The following is a 19,706-nucleotide window of genomic DNA, read 5'->3' on the forward strand; positions in this document are numbered from 1 at the left end:
CCATGGTCTGAGGAGATTTGGGATTGGAGCAAAGTCAAGTTCACTGAAGGCCCACCACTCTCTGGGCAGCAGGGGCTCTGAGCAGGACAGGCCAAGAGCTGCCCGAAGCCACATTACAGAACCTGCACAGTCTGCAGCAGGCTGTCCTCGTCCTCAGAGCCCAGCAGCAGTAAGAATCGGCCCCCAGGTCTCAGAACCCAGCCGGGGAGAGTCCAGTTAAGAGTTTTATAACAATTCATGAATTCATTGCACGGCCAGGGCATCTGAGGAAAGGACATTTGCAGAAAGCGTCTGGTGGAATAAAAAGGGGAGGACCATTCGCACCCTACCTCCTCCCAGTAGCCCTAGATCTGCCGCCTGTCAGCCCTCCTCTAACTACAGCCACCTCCTAGCCCTCTCTTTCCCAGGACCCAGCATCTGAGAGAAGACACGTACCTTGAGTTTCGGCTTCGCGGGAACCCAGGCATCCCGAGCTGCTCTTCAGCAGCCAGCAGGGCCGGCCTCTGGACTGGATGGAATGATCTGCTAGCTGGCGCCACACAGCTCTGCTGTGGCTCCCTGGGAGCTCTTCCAAGACTCCCTGAGGGCTGTAGTACAGTGCTCAGCTGTCATGGAGCAGCAGCCCTGTGAATGATGACCATGAGTATCCCAACAGTTTTTCTGGTGGGAAAACTGAAGCAGAGTGGAGGTAAACCGGCCGAGGCCACGCTGCAGGAGAACATAAGCTCTGACAGTCCAAGCCGGATCATCTCGGATCCTGCTTCCAGATGCTCTAGTCCAGACAGGGCTCAGCCAAGAGGAGAAAAGCACATGGCTCACGGCTTGCCCTTGGACTTCGGGGTGGCCTCTCCCCGCTCACCTCGCAGGCTTGCATCGCCCCCACAGTCTCTGTCGGGAGACAATCCCTATGGGTCTCAGTATGTCTCCTTACAGCTTTGTTCTGGACTAACTTTCTGAGGATTTTTGCAGAGCAAAGGGCCCTGGAAGACAAAGATCTTGTCTCTCTCCGGGGCAGAGGGCAGAGCTGTTTGCTGTTCCACCAGGGCAATGATTGGGCAGGTTTGCTAACAGTCCCCTTATAGGATTGGAATTTCCTAACCTCAGGGTTCCTCAGCTGTGGCACAAACCCACCATGGGCACAGCATCCCCCCAGGCCCCCCTCCACCTTGGCCCTGTGGGACTCGGGGGGCAAGGGAACATGAAGTTCATGCTGCGTGCTATGCCATGAGCAGCAAAGTCCTTGGTCTCTGACCCAGGGGTTTAGTGTCTTCTGCAAGGAACCCGTGGATTAGCCCACCAGTAGAGTAGCATCTCAGAGCCCTCATAGCTCTTTACAGTTTTGGCGACAGTTTTTTGGGTGCTGATGGAGACATGGCTTTCTGGAAGAGGAAAGGCCAAGTGCCCCATGGAGGCCCCAGTGGGGGAGACAAGAAGACTCCATGAATGTGGTAACAAATGCTCTCACCTGAGCAGTGGGGGAGGGCTGAGGAGAAGCGTCGCTCACTGTCCTTCCTGTTAACAAGGCTGTGGGGCACTAGAGAGGAGGGAAACAAGCTGCCAATGTCACCTTGGCTGTTGTGTGTGCTCCTGCAGCCAGGAGGAGGAAGGGCCAAGGAGTCCCCAAAGCTGACAGACAGCTCGGGTGGGTCCAGTCTGAGCCCAGGCTGCTGGAAACCCAAGCACAGGACGGACTGCAGCTATTGGCATTTCTTCAGGCGACTGAGAAATCCACGTAGGCTTCGAAACTGATCTGTGTCTCGTGTTTGGCTTTCTGGGCCATCTGCACTTTGACAGGGGTGCACCTTCCAAAAGCCACTCCCAGGGACTGCTGGAGGGCTCCACCTCCCGCCTCCTGGTGGCACTCACACCTCAGTGAGGCAGGTAGATCGTTGGGCGTGGCCGTCTCCAGAGAGGGCTCATCTCCTCTCAGCTGCTCTTGGGCCGCAGGGCTGGAGAGGTACGCGGACCTATTCTGAACTTTCAGTGGAGGTCAGTGGCTCCCGAGTGGCAGGAAGCGTCCCCTCAGCCAGCTGGAGTGGACTCAGGGAAGTCCACAGCTCGGCAGCCCTGGTTTGCCGCTCCTAACATGCAATCTAGAGTCCTTTTTTAGCTCGTTCTGGATTTGGTCTTCACACTGTACTTCAGTTCTCTGCGCACTTTGCTCTCTCCGTGACCTTGTCTTCCCGCAGCTCTCTGTGCCCTTCTGCCCAAGGCTTGGCTCCACTGGCCGTAAGTAGCCATTCGATGACTGGGAAGGATTTCTGACCCTGTTCCCACCCCACAAACCAGCTTCCCAGAGCTGACTTGGCTAATTGATCTGGAGGCCTTGCCAAAAAACATATCCTGGAGGCCTGTGAAGCACGAATGTGGAGCGGCTGTAGGGCCTGGCTGACCTCAGCTGCTTAGAGTTATAAAAAGAACAGAAGGGCCTGTGGTGGGTGGGTGACTAATGGTGACCACTGGGGCGTCACCATCAGCTGTTGGGTGAGATGATGTATTTCAAGCCTCACTCAGTTCCCAAGGCCAGAGTATCCCTGGAGGCTGCCATCCTTTCTCACCTTCTAGTTGGGGCTGCTGGGACCATTTCTACTGAGAGCACAGGACACGGGACTTAATTGGTGGCCCAGTCTCCTGAGAGCTGTCTGTGGGTCCAGCCCAGTTCTAGTTACCGGGGGAAGCCGTGCACTATGAGGAACCATTAGGAGGCTAACAATTTGGTGAGAAATGAAACGCTTACAGACCCTACAGATGCTACAGGAGCATGGAGAGTGTGGATTTTGGAGACTGAAGACCTGACTTCAAGTCTCAAGTCTGCCACTTATTAGCCACGTGACCTTCGGCTGATTACTGACTTCTCTAGAGCTCAGTTTAAGTCTCATCTGTAAACGGGGCCAATACCTACTCCACGGGGTTTACGTAAATAAAGACAGTAAAATCAAATCTAACCTGACCTTGGGTCCTAAGGGGAGAAGTTATCCCTGGGTTGCTCAGGATACCCAACTCCCATGGCTGAAGGCTGAGCTGACGGAGCCCAGCCCTTAACGGCAGCCTGCACGACCCACACTGTGTGCCACAAACATATTGTCATTACTGTTATCATGTCAATAGGAGTGGTGCTCTCCTTGGGGACATTTTGACTTAAGCCTGGGTCCGTACACCATGGTGGCAATGGTCCTCCTGGGCATTGGAGCTGGTGGGGTTTTCTTCGCAAGCGCCACCCTGACAACCGGGGCCTGGCCTGCAGCTCCTACACTGGTGCCACGTAGATATTTTCTATCCTAATCTAATTCCCAATCCATACACCCTTCATGCAGATGACTTCAAATTCCTAAAGGAACTGTTTAGTTCCCTAGAGAGAGCTGCTCACCGAGCATGGAAGGCTGAGGGGAGGGGACTTCAATGCTGTTCAATGCAACAAACATTCGTTGAGCACCTACTGTGTGCCAAGTCCTGGCAAGACAAAACCTGAGCAAAGAAAGGCCCCTGCCCTAAAGAAATTTAAAAGAAATACTTCAACAAGAAGTATGTATCTTTTTCCAGACCATAATAGAAATCTCCTAACACTGCAGCAGGCTTAAGAAACCATGAATGATTAATTCATGCATTCATTCATTCATTCATCAAACATTTATAAAGCATCTACTACATTCTGGGCTGAACGTTAGACTGTAAGTAAACAGGAACCTTTAGCTCATAGTTGTTAAGCCAGTGAATAATTTCAGCATGGGGAGTTCCACCGACATTTGTCCAAGGCACAGATGTGGAGCAGGAGAGGGAGCAATTGGATGATTTGCTGGTAGGAGAATGGGGGCGGTTGTGTGTCTGGGAGTGTGTTGTGGAGGAGGTGACCACTGAAAAGGATTTGAAGGAAGAGTCATAGCCTGCCAGTTGGAGGTGTGGGGAGAAGCACCCCAGGCTGGGGAACAGCCTGTGCAAAGGCTCGGGGGCTGAGTCAGGGGCAGTCGGGCTCAGAGGCCCCGCAGGGGTGATCTCATCCCTCCACCGTGGTGCAGAGGGGGAGGGGCGGCCTGCAGCCGCCCAGCCTGGGAGCCCTGGAGCCTTGATGGGAACCCTGGCCTCCTCGCTTCCCAGCTGAGGTTTTCCTCTTGCTAGGCAAATACTAGACATCATACAAAACGTCATCTTTGACACTCGAATCCCAAGCAGGTACACATTCAGGGCCTCTGAATTTAGCTTAAAGTTTGCAGATGGAGAGCAGAGCTGGGGCACAGACGTTTCCTGGGGTCTGTGCAGTGCCTCCCACAGTGCCGGTTGCACAGCTGGTGCTCATGAATACTTGCAGCCTTCTGCACGCCGGATGGTGTGAAGGCCTCTCCCTCCTTTGCAGGACACATGGGTGACAGCTACAACTCCTGACAGTTTGAAGCTGGGGCTTGTGAGAGCTCTGTGCATATGGAAGGCAAAAATCTCACAGGCAAAGCTTGTGTGCCTGTGTTGCCCTCGTTTGAAAAGGGGCGGGTCATCTGGAAGTGAGCAGATGTAGATTCACTTCCCACTGGTCTGCTGTGTGAGCGGGCGCCGAGAGCGAGGCCTTACGAGTGACGCAGAGCCATCAGTCTCATGGGCTACGAAGGCAGTAGAAATGACAATAGCTAATATTACGCCCTTTCTGCCCCACTCTTAAAGAGCATACGGCTGATGTGTGTGTCCATTTTGATGGGAGAGTGATATTTCTGTTCTCGTTTTCCAGATTTAGAAAACCAAGGCTCAAAGAGGGGCTGTAGCCCAGGGTAACCTATTGGAGCAAAGTTGGCCTTGGGTGACGATAGAAAAGTTGCCTCCTCTGTGGTGTCATTTCAGACACTTAGTTCCACCACCAGACTGCCACTCCATTATGTTGAAAATATATAGAAATAGAATAGTATTCTGTCTTTCTGAAATACGTCAAATATATGTATTAAGATATATATCTCTGGGGCTGGCCTCGTGCCATAGTGGTTAAGTTCATGAGCTCCACTTTGGCAGCCCTGGTTTTGTGGGTTTGGACCCATGGCACGGACCTACACAGTGCTCATGAATCCATGCTGTGATGGTGTCCCACATACAAAATAGAGGAAGACTGGCACAGATGTTAGCTCAGCAACAATCTTCCTCAAGCAAAAAGAGGAAGATTGGCAACATATGTTAACTCAGGGCCAATCTTCCGCACCAAAAAAGATAAAAAGATGTATATCTTTGTTATATTTTATACTGATATATAATTTTTATTCATATATAATTATAAATAGATTACATAGTTATTAAATTATATATTAAATATATAAAAAATTATATATTTTATATATCATGATATATAAAATATAATGTACATTTATAGTATATAAAATACAAATTATATATTAAAATATAGATTGCATAATAGAAAATATAATATAAAGATATATGTTAATATATAATATTTGATATATTTCAAAAAGACAGAGAATACTATTATAAGCAGCTCTCCCACTATATCATTATTAATGTTTTCACCACTTTGGGCTCTAAATACCCGAGTACACGACTATGGTTGACTCTAATACCACAGTGTGAGTGAGGAATTTGAGAGCAGGTTTTACATCTCACTAGCTTTCTAAATCCTAACGCTGCTCCTGTACCCTCATAGAACCTTCCAGTGGCTGCTGAGAGCCCTCTGGATGGGCCAGACCCCTTAACATGGTCTTTCTGTCCCTACGAAGTTGGATCCATGCCCACCTTTCCCCAGAAGCCCTGGGTACTTCCTCCAGGAAGCGTTTTCCGACGGCTCAAACATAAATTTGGCATCCCTCAGTGCCCTTACAGCACCTGTGCCTACCCCAGCAGGTCACCCCGACCCTGGAACGCCTGACCCCTTGTCAGTGACCCTCAAGAGACAGTGAGCTCAGAACACACAGACTGGTCTGCCATGGTCACCTCTGGACCCCCAGTGTCAAGCACAGAGCTGGGAGAGGGGGCGTGCCCAAGGGTTTGTAGACGTTGACCAGGAGCTGGAAGATGGAGCAGGGAGAATCTGTGTCCTGGGGGTGAGGGAGGTGCCCTGACTGGTTAGAGTCAGCAGAGGGAGACGCCACCAGCTCCAGCATCTTCCTGAGCTGACTCATTATAGAAGGTTGGAATCATCCTTGGGTTCCCACGTAGTAACCATTCACTCCCTTCCCGCTTTTGGATAGAAATCCGGTTTTGTTCATCCTCTATGAGTGTCCATGTGCTTCCGAGGAAGGACTCAGTCCTCAAAGGGACTGGCTAAGAACCAACAGGCTGAAGGCAATTCTGGACACTGAGACTTGGGGCAAACTGCTGCAAAGGGGCCTCTGGAAGCCTCCTCCTTGTTTTTCCAAAGGGGCACGAGAATCTGCAGAGTTGTGCAGGACAAATGATCCGCTATGTCAACCAAAAAAACAGAGAGGAAAAACAAGAGGGGGAACTATTTAGATCAGGGGCAGGCAAACTTCTTCTGTAAAAGCCAAGTGATAAATATTTTAGTCTTTGTGGGCAGGACTGTCTCTGCAGACGCTACTCCACTCAGCCTTTGCAGCATGAAATGAACTGAAGACTATGTAAACGAGTGGAGGCGGCTGGGGGCACTTACGAAAACAGGCCGTGGGCTGGATTTGTCCGAGGTGTAATCTGCCCACCCATGGTTTAGATTAGAGACTTCTGAGACACATCAGCCACAAGCAACGTGTGGACTTTGTTTGGACCCTGATTTGAACAAACCAAGTCTTAAAAGCAAAACTAAACAAAACAAAAATTTTTTGTGACAGTTGGAGAAATTTGCACAATGATGGGATATAAGATGATTTTAAGGAATTATGGTTAATTGTTTTAGGTGTGACAAAGACACTATGGTTTTTGTTGTTGATGTTTTGTTTTTGTTTTTAAAGAAGAGAGAGTCTTTATCTATTAGCTACCGATACCAAATGGGAGATGATGTCTGAAATTTGCTTTAAAGCAACCCAAGATGTGGAGGGGAGGGGATAAAAATGAAACAAGACTGCCCGTGTGCTGATACTGGTTGAAGTTGGGTTGGGGTAAATGAGGGGGATCTTCCTACTGTTCTGTCTTCTTTTGTGTATGTTTGAAAATTTGCATAATAAAATCTTTAAAAAAAGGTGACAAGAAAGAATTTCCTTCTCTATTGCCTCTTGTCACCACTGCATCTGGTGAACATATGTTACCTGGAGCTAATGCAGCCACTTTGTGACTAAGAGGGGACAAGCCTGAGGACAAGACTAACTACCAAGCATGGCAGAGTGGAAAGAGGAAGGAACTGTGGGATTGGAACAGGCCTGCTTTGGTATTCCATATTATGTAGGGTAATAAATTAGACCACACATAAATTTTTTGTTTTTTTGGTTACGTGTAGCCCGACTCATCTAGAGAAAGGAACAGAATGAAGGCCTGGCCCCTCTTTGCTGCAGGATGCCACCCACAGCATCTAAGAGGAGATCAAGATTAGAAGAAAGGCTTGTGAGAAATGGGTCCTTGCTAAATCTCTCTGAGTCCTTCTCCCACACCCAGGGGCTCCAGGAAATGGGAGGGTCTCTGCTTTCTGCCTTCTCTCTCCTGAACTGCAAAGGGCCAATGCTGGGGGCTGCAGTGGACTTTGGTAAGAAGGACGCCGATGTCGCAGTCATACACCTACAGTTGTGGGAGAGGAAATGGCAGAAACAGAGTTCCTGAAGACACTGGCCTCTCCGGCATCCCTCCTTCCAGGACAAGGAGACCTCCTCTCCCCGAACCCCTAACATGCAGTAACCACACCACGTCTACACACAGGGCACAAACAGCATTGTTTCTAACTGATCTCATGGCCCAGCCGGTCTCAGGGGTGTCAGCTGCTCCGTAATGCATGACAAATCACTGTGGTTAACTTAACGGGTCCTGGTCTCCTAGAGACGGTCATTAGACACTGGCCAAAAATGCACAGAGGGAACCCTGGGGGAAAGGAGAGGGTGATGTGGAGAAGGACCACCAGGCACGGCCTCTGGATCGTCTGGATGCTTCTGGAGCTCTGCCCAGGCTCGGAGTTCAGATACAGCTGGAGCCCAGGCTTTGGAGAGTCGGGGGGAGTGGAGGGGGCAGCCTTTAATTAGGAGCAGGCCACAGATCCTCTGTGAGTTTGTTCTCAGTGCTAATTTGGCCCCAACTTTCAAAGCTTTGCCTAGAAGAGTGATTCTTAAATTTGAGCATGCATTAGAATGCCCTGGAGGGCTTGTTAAAACACAGATTGCTGGGCCCTGCCCCTGAGTTTCTGATTGAGAAGCTCTGGGGTGGGGCCTGAGAATCTGCAATTATAACAAACACCCAAGTGATACTGAATCTGCTGGTCTGGGGCCCCTGACTTGGGAACTTCCGGCCCTGAACCTCCTAGCAGGACTGTGGCTCTCAAGTCATGGGAGGGAGAGACCCAAGCTGTCTTTCTTCCCTTTGGGCTGGGGTGGAAACCAAGAGTGGTGATGCTCTAAGATCACCTGAAGGGGGCCAGGAGACTTGGGGTGTGATCCTGCCCCTGAGCAATCTCACTGTGTGGCCTCAGGGAAGTTACCTCTGCTCTCTGGGTCTCAGTTTACCCTTCTGTAAAATCAGCAGACGGCACTTTTCTGTATGTGTTATAGTTTTCACAACAAAAAAGTTTAAAAATAATAAAGGAAAACAAAATGAATTAGGCGACGTCTGAGGGGAGGAGGGTGGGAGGACGTGGTGCAGGCACACTGGCGTACTCGGAAGCAGGTGGGTTGGAATCCGACTTGGGTGTGAATACAACTCTGCTATTTATCAGTGTCTGTACTGGGGCAAATCGCCTACCCTTGCAGGGCCTGTGAGCGGGGATAAGGATATGGACTTGCAAGAGGGTTGTGGGAACTGAGGCAAATTTGGAAAAGTGCCTGGCCCACAAGTTGCAGCCATGATGATTGCTTTTGTTATTTTTAATATCTTTTCAAGACTTGGGGGAACAGAAAGGCAGCTCCTCTCCCCACCCCTGGCCAACTGTGGAGCCTGGTGACCTTCATGTTGATGGTGGAATCAGAATTTGCAAGTGTGTGTCTCAAATTTTCCTCTGGAATGGTTATTCTGGGAAATGCTTAACTCCCCAAATTTTCCACGAACTGTTCCTTCTCCAAATCCCATTCATTTGATTATTAATTTAATATTTATTGAGGGCCCACCAGGTGCCAAACACGAGACAGGCACTGTGGATACAATGAGGAAAAAGTCCAGACGAGGTCCCCGCTCCCTGTGGAACTCATGGTCTGGCAGGGAAGCAGATGCGAATTTGCAAATCCCACAGAATCAGGTGAGACTCAACAGTGAGAAGTGCTGTGAGGGAGCAGAGACAGTGCAGCAACAGGGGGCTTTGATCCAGCGGAGAAGCCAGGATAGGCTTCAGGAAGGGATGACTGGAAGGATGTCTAAAGGGTGAGCAGGGATTGACTGGGTGAAGAGGCAGGATAGAGCATTCAGGGCAGAGGGGACAGCCTGTGCAAAGGCCCTGAGGCTAGAAGAGCATGGCATACAAGGAGCTAGGCTGGAGGGCTGTGTGTGGGGGTTTGTGGAAGCAGGAGAGTCGGCATGACCACCCCATGCAGAGCTTCATAGGCTGAGTTAGGGAGTCTGATCTTTACTGGAGGTTTAATAGTGGAGGTGGCCACTTGATCTGAGGTGTGTTTCAAATACCTCCTCTGGATGTGGCTGGAGAAGAGGTTTCAGGGGCCAGAGAGGATGGAGGAGATGTTAGGACAGACTTACGGCAGTGTCCAGGGATGCTCGTGGCCTGGAAGGGAAAGGGGAGTGCGTTTGAGATGGAAGGAAGTAGCCGTACTGGGGGTCCTTTGGAGCGGACTCCATAGGGCTTGGAGGTGATTGACCGGGCAGGGGAGAAGTGACTAGGGTGGCTCTGGCTGTCTGGCTTCCTAACTGGGTGGATGGCAGTAGCTTTCCCTGAGCTAGGGCAGAATTCCCTCTCTCCTCTCCTGAGTATATCAGAGCCCAACTGGCCACTGGTCACACCAGGGGTTATAAGAAAGGGACCCTCTACGTGTGTTTCAGGGTAACACAGAAAGTGTTTAGCACAGCAGCTGGTCCTCTACAAATGACAGCCACCTGCTGGGCCTCCTGAGTTGTGACAAAACTGTGCCTCCCATTGCATCACCCACACCCCCACCCCCTGCAGCGGGCTCCTGGCCTCCTGCTGCAGAGACCTGTCTCAGGCTGACACCCTTACTCCCTTGGGGGCATCTGTGACTCCTCCTGAGATGGGGAGATTTTGTTGTTGCCACCTCAAACCACCTCCTCTTCATCTTGGAAGGTGGAGCAAGGGAGGGAAAGAGCTGGTGCCCAGGGGAGGCTGCGCTTCTGCGGCTGAGAGCAGGTGCCTTGGTTCTTAAACCAGGTGGTCTCTAAGCTGGCTGTGTGACCAGAAGCAAGTTCCTTTCCCTCTCTGGGCCTCAGTTTACCTAACTGGTAAAATGGGGGCGGGACACCGGACTGGAGACTGTCTCAGAGCCCCTCCAGCTCTAACTCTTCGGTTTTGTCTATGCTCAAAGGTAGAAGTTGGGACTCCCTTCCTCCTCAGGGGGTGCTCTCTCTAGGCAGGCTGGGCCCCCTACCAGGAGCTCTTCGACCTCTCCACCTCCCCTGGGGAAGGCTCAGCTCGGACCCTTGTCTTCCATGGAACATTCTCCTGAGCCCCTCTCCCTCTGAATCCCCATAGCCCTCACTGGTGGCCCTGCTCCTTCAGCTAGAGCATGTGTCTTACCTGGTTTTCAGGCTTTCTCATGCACCCGTCATGTCTCCCAACCGGTTGCTGACGGTGTGCAGTGTGAACCGTTGGCATCTCCCCCTGCACCGCCAGGGCCTTGGACCGAGAGAGTGTTGGTTAAGTGTTGAAGACTGTCAGCAAGAGAAACACCCAAGTTGGTCTGGCCCGCGCAGAATCCCAAGGCGAGACTGGGAACCCAGACGTGCCTTCCTAGCAGGGTCTCCAGCTGACGGCCGTAGGTTTCTTTGCTTTGGCCCTGTTCATCCCTAGAAATGGGGCCGGCCACCCAGCCATTTCCCCCACCTTCTGGCCCAGACTCTTAGCTATGCTCCCCTGTCCCTTCTTCCTAACAAAGCCTTCTTCAGTGGAAAAGAGCTCGGACATACAATACTTGCCAACAAAAGCAACCATTGTAGCCCCGGGGAAGGGGGCGGGGGAGGAGAAGCAGGGTGAGGTCTGCTCTCTGCTCCAGGGAAGGCCCCAGCCCACTGCTCATGAGGTGGGCTGTGGGGTCCCAGCGTAATCTGTCCCTCTTGACTGACCAAGTCTAAGGCAGGAAGGATGGGGTGGAGTCCAGGGTCACAGTGGCAGGGAGAAGATCAGCAAGCCCATGCCAGAACTTTTCCTCCTGTCCCCACAGGGCCCCCACTCTGCAGCTGGGAAAACTGAGACCCTGAGAATCATTTCATCCTGAGCTAGTTAGCGGGTTTGCGGAGGGCCGGAATGAAGACAGATCCAGCCCGGCCATCTCAGAGCCTCTTCTCTAAGCTGCCACAGACACACACGTACCCCTCCCATTCTTGCTCCACCAGCCCTCACACACAACCACAGTCTGGCTCTTGACTTCACAGATCTTAAAGGAGCAGAAACTCTCCTCTTCCTGAACTTAATCTCGATTAGCTTGGTGGTGCCATTTCCAAGCAACTGGATGCTCTGATGTTGCTTGGAGTGGAGCACTCTCTGCACCTGCACAGGACTTCAGGGTTTTCGTCTACGCCTCCTGTGACCCTCACGGTTTCCCCTTTGACAGACGAGGTCCTGCAGCTCAGAGGGGGAAACGACTTGCCCTTGTCACATGGCCTGTACTTGGCAAAGTCCGGCCTAGAATGGTCTCCTGACTCCTAATCGTGTCTCTCTCTCCAGACTCTGGGTTCTGACACCGGCTCTGCTTCGAATGAGCTCTGAGACCCGGAACACATCACTTCAGCTGCCTGAACCTGCTTCATAAATGCACTGACCTGCAAAACCTCGATGTCATTTCATTCATTCCACAAGCACTGCCTCTCAGGAGGCCCTGAGCCAGGTCCTGGGGCCACGAGGATGAAGATTCCAGCTCTCTGCTCTCAGGGCAGAAGCACATTCAGAGCCCAGCAAGGGTGTAGAATGGGAGACCTCACGTGGGGAGAAGAGGGCAGGAACCCGAGTCCTCTCTCAGGGGACCAAGGGATTCCCAAGAGAAGTCTGGTCAGAGAACTTCTGTCCACGAGTTGGCCTTCCTTTAAGAAAGCCCCACAACAAAATGTTTGAACTCAAAAGCAGAAAGAGTAGGGGTCTTTATACACTTTACACAAAGGTTCTTTATTCCACAGTTAAAAAAAAATTCTCCTTTCTTCAGTTCCCACCTCTGGATTGCCCGAAATGCAGTTCATTTGCAAACTGTTAGGAACACATTTACAGAGTAAGGCAGGAGCTGGCTGCTTGCCCTGACTACTGAGCTGGTCTCAGCAACACTGCAGAATAGCACCCACTCTCACCTGGTGGCTGTCCCCACCCGGGGCTGTGTGGCAGGTGCTATTGGGACCAGTGGTGGAAGGAGACGACGGTTACCATTTATCCAACATCTACTAAGCGCTGCAGTTAGCACCCATTTCACAGATGCGGAGATGGAGGCTCACGGCTAGGACTTCAATCAGGGCTGTCTGACTGCGAAGCAGGGCTCTCCCCTCACTTGCTCCCCGGCTCTTGACTAGGACCCAGGCCAGTCACAGCACTTGGGGGCGCAGGCAGCCGCAATCTGCAAAATGGGTGGATCCAAGGAGTCGAAGGTCAGTGGGGGCATCAAGACCGTTATGAAAGAAAGGAGGAGATGCTCCCTCTCGAGGTGGGGTGCTCATAGCTTCCCCACCCAAATGCAGTCAGACATCTCTTCGGGCCCGAGGCTCTGGAGAGCCGGCCCTACGGTTGAGCAAGGGGGGCGGAGAAGCCCAAGGAAAGCGGCTACCGGCCGTCACTGCAGGGGAGCCCAGGCGTTTGAGGGGACACGCGCCCAGGACGCCCGGAGCCCCAGCTCTGGTTCCGCGTGGCACTTCCGATCCGGCCCGGCCGCGCACTCCCCAGCCCAGCGCCCCGCCCCCGGGCGCACGGCGCCCCTCGCTCCAACCCCGCCCCGCCCCGCCAGAGTGCCCACCCAAGGCCCGCCCCACCACCCCCTCGCCCGGCTCCGGCCCCGTCCTGGAGCGTCCCGGCTCGGGCGGGCTGAGTGGCCAGCAGTTGGCACAGGGGCGCTGGCGCGTTGGCCGCTCCGCTCGCCTGCCGGCAGCCTCGGGTGCCCGGAGCCAGCGGTCCAGCCGGCGGCGCCGCGCGGGGGGCCGGGAGCGGGTGGGCAGGAGGCTGCGAGGCGGGAAGAAGCGTCGGCGGAGAAGGCGGAGACCGGCCGGCCGGCCCGCGAGCAGCCCCAGGCGCGCCCCAGCCTAGCCCGCAGCCTGGGGCTCGGGGCTCGGACGCCTGCCCGGCCCGCGTCCCCGCGCGGCCACATGGCTCCGCTCGGTGCGCTGCTGTCCTGCCTGCTGCCCCTGCACTGTGCGCTCTGCGCCGCCGCGGGCAGCCGGACCCCAGGTGAGTGCGGGCCGGGCGCGCGGGGGCGTGTGGGGGCGCGTGGGGGCCGGGGTGCACTCGGGTCAGGGTGGCCCAAGGGTGCCCCAAGAGACAGCAGCTTTGGAGCGGGTGGGAGGCGGTGCGCACACCAGGGCTGAGCTCGCTTTCCTTTCCCATGTGCCACCGACGCTGTTCTGCGATTTCTCTCCCTTTCTGCCACAAGATGTAGAGAGAGATCCCAGGAGAGGATTTGGGAACACGGAGCCTCTTCTTAGGGGCTGTGTATCTGTCTCTTTGTCTCTGTGTTTCTCTCTCTCTGTCTCTCCTGTGTGTCTTTCTCTTTCAGTATCTTTGTCTCCAACTTGTATCCGTGTGTGCATGTGTGTGTATGTGTGTGCATGTGTCTGTCACATGCACAGAATCATTCTGGCAGGTGGTTGTCTTATACCCCAGTGAGCACCAGCGCTCACCCACACTTCTGCACGGAAACACACTTACATTTCTCTCCCCCAGCATTCTCTCTGTGCGCTCTCTGCAGACACCCTCACTCCCCAGACCAGACACTCTCCACCCTCACCTTGCAGTGTGGGGTGCCTTCCTGGGGGCTCTGAGCATGGAGAGGGGGCTCCAGTCATTTCCAGGCAGGGTGCCTGCTTGTCTGTGAGCTCTGTTCATGTACCAGAGCAGGATCTCTCTAGCTGAAGTGTTGGGGGGTCTTCCGCTGTAATGGGTAAAACCTGAGGAGGGTTAGTCCTCCCCCACCCATAACTGCTTTGGACATGGGGCATTTTCAGGACCCATCATTTTCCAGGTCTTATCAGTGCCGTGAAGGGGGTTGGGGAGGCAAGAGATAGAGCCGCACAGAAATGAAAATTCCTCCCAAACTGTATCCGTGAATCACCAGGCCTGGAAGCCAGGGAGCTGTCATTCCTGCCCGGCCTGGCTGGGCTCCGGGAAAGCTGCGTGAGGATGGGGCCACTGGCGTGCAGCCTGGAGCGTGGGGCCATGACCTCACACTTAATTCAGTCCGAGTGGGCAGGTCACCCCGTGCGCCTCCTTTTATTTTTGAAGATCTATATTTACCCGGCTTGGGGCTGGGCCACGTAGAAATCTCAGCAGCCACTGTGCTGCTTAAAAACTTCTCTTTCTAAACTTGGAAAACTACAGGCCTGTGTCCCCTCCCTTCTCTCTCCGTTCCTCCTTTCTCCTTGACGCGTGCCCAGGATCCCCTGGGTTTCTAGGTGTGTTTGTTTTGCCAGCTGTGTTCCCAGAGCTTGGCGACGAGGGCGCTGCCCCAGGCTGGGCTGGTGGCTTCAGCACACTGGGGGAGTTTGGACAGGTCCGGCCTTCCCTCTCTTTGCCCTGGGGGCATTCGGAGAATTCCAGTCCTTTCCTCCAAGTGCCCAAGGTTGGAAGGCTTGTTGCCAGAGTGACAGGACTGTTTGGCATCATTTGTTTTCTTCCGCTAAGTTTAACAAGGACCTGGGGACTACAGGGAGCAATTTGTGTCCACAAAGTACTTGAACACCATTCATCGAGGTGCGGAGATCCAGGGGCTCAGGAAGCGCTGGATGGGGAATGGATGAGCTTGGGCCAAGGGGTCCCTCCCAGGTGATGCTCAGGCTTGCAGATCCCTCCCTGCCCCCTTGGGATTTCTGGCTTCCCTTCCCTCTGCACAGGCTGCATTGAAGTAACTCTTGGTTTACCTCCAACAGAGCTGCACCTCTCCGGAAAGCTTGGTGACTATGATGTGACAGTGCCCTGCAGCACAGATTTTCGGGGACGCTTCCTCTCCCACGTGGTGTCAGGGCCAGCAGCAGCCTCCGCAGGGAGTGCGATAGTGGACAGGCCACCCGCACCACTGTCACACTCCAGTCACTTCCGGGTGGCCCGAAGCCCCCGGCGCCCCGAAGGAGCAACCCTGCGGCCTGGCTGGGCGGGGCGCCCCTCCCTCTACTTCAACGTCACTATTTTTGGGGACAAACTGCACTTGCACCTGCAACCCAACCAGCGGCTGGTGGTGCCCGGAGCCTCGGTGCAGTGGCAGGAGGATTTCCAGGAGCTGTTCCGGCAGCCCTTGCGGCGGGAGTGTGTCTATACTGGGGGTGTCACGGGCATGCCTGGGGCAGCTGTCGCCATCAGCAACTGCGACGGATTGGTAAGGAACAACCTACATCCCTCACCCCACGCCCCGCCCCAGTCCCTGGCCGTCTGAGCCAGGCTGACATGGTTTCTCCTTGGCTCCCCTGTGTTTGGGATTCCTATGGGCACCGTGTGCAGGCGGAGGCTTCGCCGCCTTCCACAGAGAACCCTGCATGCCCTGCTGGCTCCCAGGTCCACACTCTGCCAGGTGTGAAGTGGCAGAGTTAGGATGGTACCTTATCCTGTTCAGCCCCTCACCATCTGCTGATGTACCAGGACCACGACTCACCTGTCAGGGATCTGTGAGCCCAGACACACGCTGGGGTGAGGAGGGTGGGCTCCGCTGGGGATGAATCCTGGCTGTGCCACTCACTAGCCATGAGGCTCCGGGTATGGTCCTTGCCCTCCCTGTGGTTCTTTCCCTTATGCGTGAAGCAAGAATTTAGTCATTCTGCACATATTTACTGCACATGTCCCATGTACTCAGCAGTGTTTAGGCCCTCCATATGGAAGTGCCCGAGACAGACAGGGTCCCTGCCCTCATGGAGCTGATGCTCTGGTGGTGAAAATGTGGCCTACATCGCTGGGCAGCATGGTTGGTGGTTGGCACCTGCCTGGCATGTGGTCAAGGCTCTGTCGTGTTAACCACTGTTAGTGTTCTAACTGCCATGTCCTCCTCATCCCCCTGTCCCTGGTCCGAAGCAAGCTCTGTGAGCTCTTTCTTCGGACCCTCTCAGGTGCAGGGAACACCCCTGCTAGTTGGCTCCGTGTTGCAAACCAGAAGGCCACCAGTGGCTTCCCTCTTTCTCGTGCTCAATTTGTGCTGGATCTTGTGCCCCTCGCTGCTCCATCTTTGGTGTGTCAGGCCCTCGTGAGCCTGAGTGGCAGCCCCAGGGCCCAGGTGGCACTCTGTCCATGGTCTCTACTCTGCCAGGGATGAGCTGATGTGTCCCAGGAGAGGACCCACTTGCCCCTTGGCCCTTCGGCTGTAAGAGAGGGCTGAGTGAGATGGGGGGGATGAAAAGGAGGGGTCTTTCCTCATGGGCAGGGCTGGGAGCACTTCTCACCATCTTCCCCTTCTTAGGAGGGGTCTTCCTCTGAATGTCACTGCTGCCTTTGTCTAGGCCCGTGTTTCTAAATCTTTTTTTCATTATCACCTTCTTGAGGAGCCTTTTTAGACATTTTTTCCTAATTGCCCTCTCATGACATTTTAATACCACAGATGTACTGAATATCTTTTTATAAACTGTATGTATATCTTTATATATAAAAAGAGTACATTTTTTGCCTTCCAAAGAACCAATTTTTGCCCCATTCGAGGCAATAGGGCCCCTTGAGAGGTGTGGTCTAGGCAGTTGTTCTCAAAGTTGAGCACACGGGAATCACTCAGAATACAAGGGTTCTGTGGAGCAGACTTGGAGAAGCCCAGGTCGTCAGGAGGGCTGGAGGAGGTGGAGCCCTTGTTCTGAGGCCCGGCAGCCGCCCGCCCTGACTCAGCAGCTCCGTGCGGCACGAGCCCTCGGTCAGCCTGCTGACTCGCGCTGTGCTGTGGCCGCAAGTTTTGGTTTGAAAATCCAAAGTGATGTAAGGAATCATCCAGGGATGCAGTGTCTTTGCAGAGGGAGAGACAGAAGGTGCCAGGGCAAACCAGTGGCTTGGCTGAATTGCGTGGTGACCTCCTAAGGTCATCAGCCACGTAGACTTAAGCTGTCCAGGGACGGAGCTGGGGCTCCCGCTTCTTTGACACCCTCCATAGAAGGACCCTGGGTGCATAAAGGGAGACATGCGTGGATGATTGTCACCATTAGTAGGTGACTGTCTACCCCCTTTGCACCCTGAGAATCTCTTTGTCACTGAACCAACCCAGCAGACCGTTGACAAGTGGTCACTGAACTGCTAGGGGCTGCAGGGACCGCGGCCACGAAGGTCCCTGGCCCAGCGCCCCCTGATCAAGGTCACATGGCCATGCGGTGCAGTGTACACAAGGACAAGCTGCTCTCTGGTTGCTGGAGCGGGAGGCTGCTCAGTGGGCCTGGGCCGGGCATGGCTCAGCCCGTGTTGCTGACTTTTGGTGGCCTCTGAGTGAATGTTCTCATCAGCTGTGTGACTTGGGCAAGTCACTTGCCATTTCTGGGCTTTACTCTTCTCGTTTGTCCAGAGAGGGGCTGCACTGATGCTCCCTGGCAGACGGAAATGGCTTCTGTGTGACGTTTGCAGAAGCTGGATCAGGTCTCAGAGGCTGTCCAGGCATGGACTTCTGGCAGCCGGTTCCGCAGTGGAACTGAGGCCCCGGGTATGGCTCCATGGGCACCCCCACCTCTTTTCCCCACCCTTGGTGGGACCTCATGGCCTGAGCCTCGGGCTGGGGCCCTGCTTAGCACCAGGCCCCTGCTTGTGCCCTCAGCTGTCTCCAGAAGCCAGTCCCTAACTCCAGCTCCCAGGGGGCTCGCCGCCCATGTCCCTGACAGGGGCCACAGCCCAGCACAAAGGCCTCCCCAGGGCAGAGATTTCCTCACTTCCGGCCACTCCAGAAAACTGCCCTGTGTCCTGTGAGAGCGAGGAGCTGTTCACAGTGACCCGGCTGAGCCAACTTCGGGCTCAGAGGCCACAGTGCAGCATTTCTGTGATGATAAGATTCGACTCTGCATCCTTATGTGGTCTCTGGGTTTCAACCCATCTTCTTCAACATCTCAAGTGTGGAAGTCATTCATTCCAAAAAGATGTGTACAGAGCGCTGGCTGTGGGCAGGGTCCACAGGGAGATGTAAGAAAATGAAAGTGACACCAATAATAACAGCAGCGGTAACGAGTCCTTCCCACAGCCCAGGCACAGTGCACACTCTCACATGCGTTCATTAACTCTGCCCGCTGTGTAGATGAGGAAACTGAGTCACGGGGGCACATATGAAGATAATACAGATAGCTTCTGTTAGCACCGGACTTTACAGTTTGCAAACCCTTCAGTCATATGAGGTATGTAGACATTTTTACCCTGCTTTGCAGAGAGTCAGGTCCCTGACCTCAAGGACCTTGGGTGCCACGCAGGGGGTACCCCACAGGTAGTTTCAACATTAACCTGTTGGTTTTCCAGAGCACAATGCGGGTGTGTCCTCAGTAAATGGGAGTGATTATTATCTTTGGTGTTAGAGAAGGTGGTATTTGAACTGGGCCTTGAAGGATGAGTAGAAGTTTGCTGGGGCCAGTGGGTGGGGAGGGCATTGTGGGCAGAAGGAAGAGCTTGAGCAAGCAAGTGAGGGAGCACCACGCTGGGCAGGGCTGGGGGTGGGATCCCAGAAGATTCACTGGGCAGGTGGGCCTTGGTCTGACCTTGAAGGAAGGGCAGGATAGGAGAGGGGGCCCAGGGCGGGGATGTGGCAGCCTGTTACCTGAAAAGAGTCTGGGCCGGGAGTTGGAAGACATGGCTGTGTGACCCTGGGCCAGCTGCCCTCCTTCTCTGGGCCTCACTCACCTCCTTGGTGCATCTTGGAGGCTGGAATGGATGAGCTCGGAGCTCCTTCCAGCTCCGGCAGTGGCACTGTGTGACACGGGGCAGGCTTTGCTGGGGGAGTTTGAAGCCAGGTCCCGTAAACCTGTGGTGGACTCCTCCCTCCCTGGCTGGTCCTGGGCCTGCTCCATGCCAGGCCTGGGCTGGGCTGCAGGTACAGAGAGGAAAAGATACCAGTCCCAAGCTTGGCCCTCATGGCTGAGCGAACCTTCCGGTTGTGAGACAGTCTGAAGAAAACCCCCTCTGTGCGGACAGACTGGCAGCCGTGTGGATCTTGGCTGCTCTGGTGAGAAGCACCGTGTCTAGACCTGTGGCTTGATCCTCATTTCCAACTGGAGCCTGCAGTGGGAGTCAGCGACCATCACCCCTCCACTTCTGCCATCCGGGGGGCCACTCACCCGAGGGCGCCTGGGACAGACGTTGGGAGGGGTCTGTGCGCTGTGGTTAATTCATGACTAAAACTGAGGGATGAGCGCTTTGTCTC

The 19,706-nt window shown here is 54.0% G+C and overlaps 1 protein-coding gene across 10 annotated transcripts in view; it reads left to right on the plus strand.

Moving 5' to 3' along the window:
* Positions 1–12,336: 12,336 nt before the first annotated feature.
* The window catches only part of ADAMTS14 (ADAM metallopeptidase with thrombospondin type 1 motif 14), an 83,589-nt gene continuing 76,219 nt past the window's right edge, over positions 12,337–19,706 (plus strand). Inside the window, exons 1-2 of one of the 10 annotated variants that reach the window (XM_070489609.1) lie at positions 12,337–13,597; positions 15,292–15,734. In XM_070489609.1, the coding sequence (XP_070345710.1) occupies positions 12,784–13,597; positions 15,292–15,734 (1,257 nt within the window). In that variant the 5' untranslated portion in view covers positions 12,337–12,783. The remainder of the gene's footprint in view (positions 13,598–15,291; positions 15,735–19,706) is intronic. The other 9 variants (XM_070489629.1, XM_044756589.2, XM_070489620.1 and 6 more) reach the window with 9 other exon arrangements.

Source organism: Equus asinus, chromosome 2 (genome assembly GCF_041296235.1).
Source record: "Equus asinus isolate D_3611 breed Donkey chromosome 2, EquAss-T2T_v2, whole genome shotgun sequence".
Classification (NCBI taxonomy): Eukaryota; Metazoa; Chordata; class Mammalia; order Perissodactyla; family Equidae; genus Equus; species Equus asinus.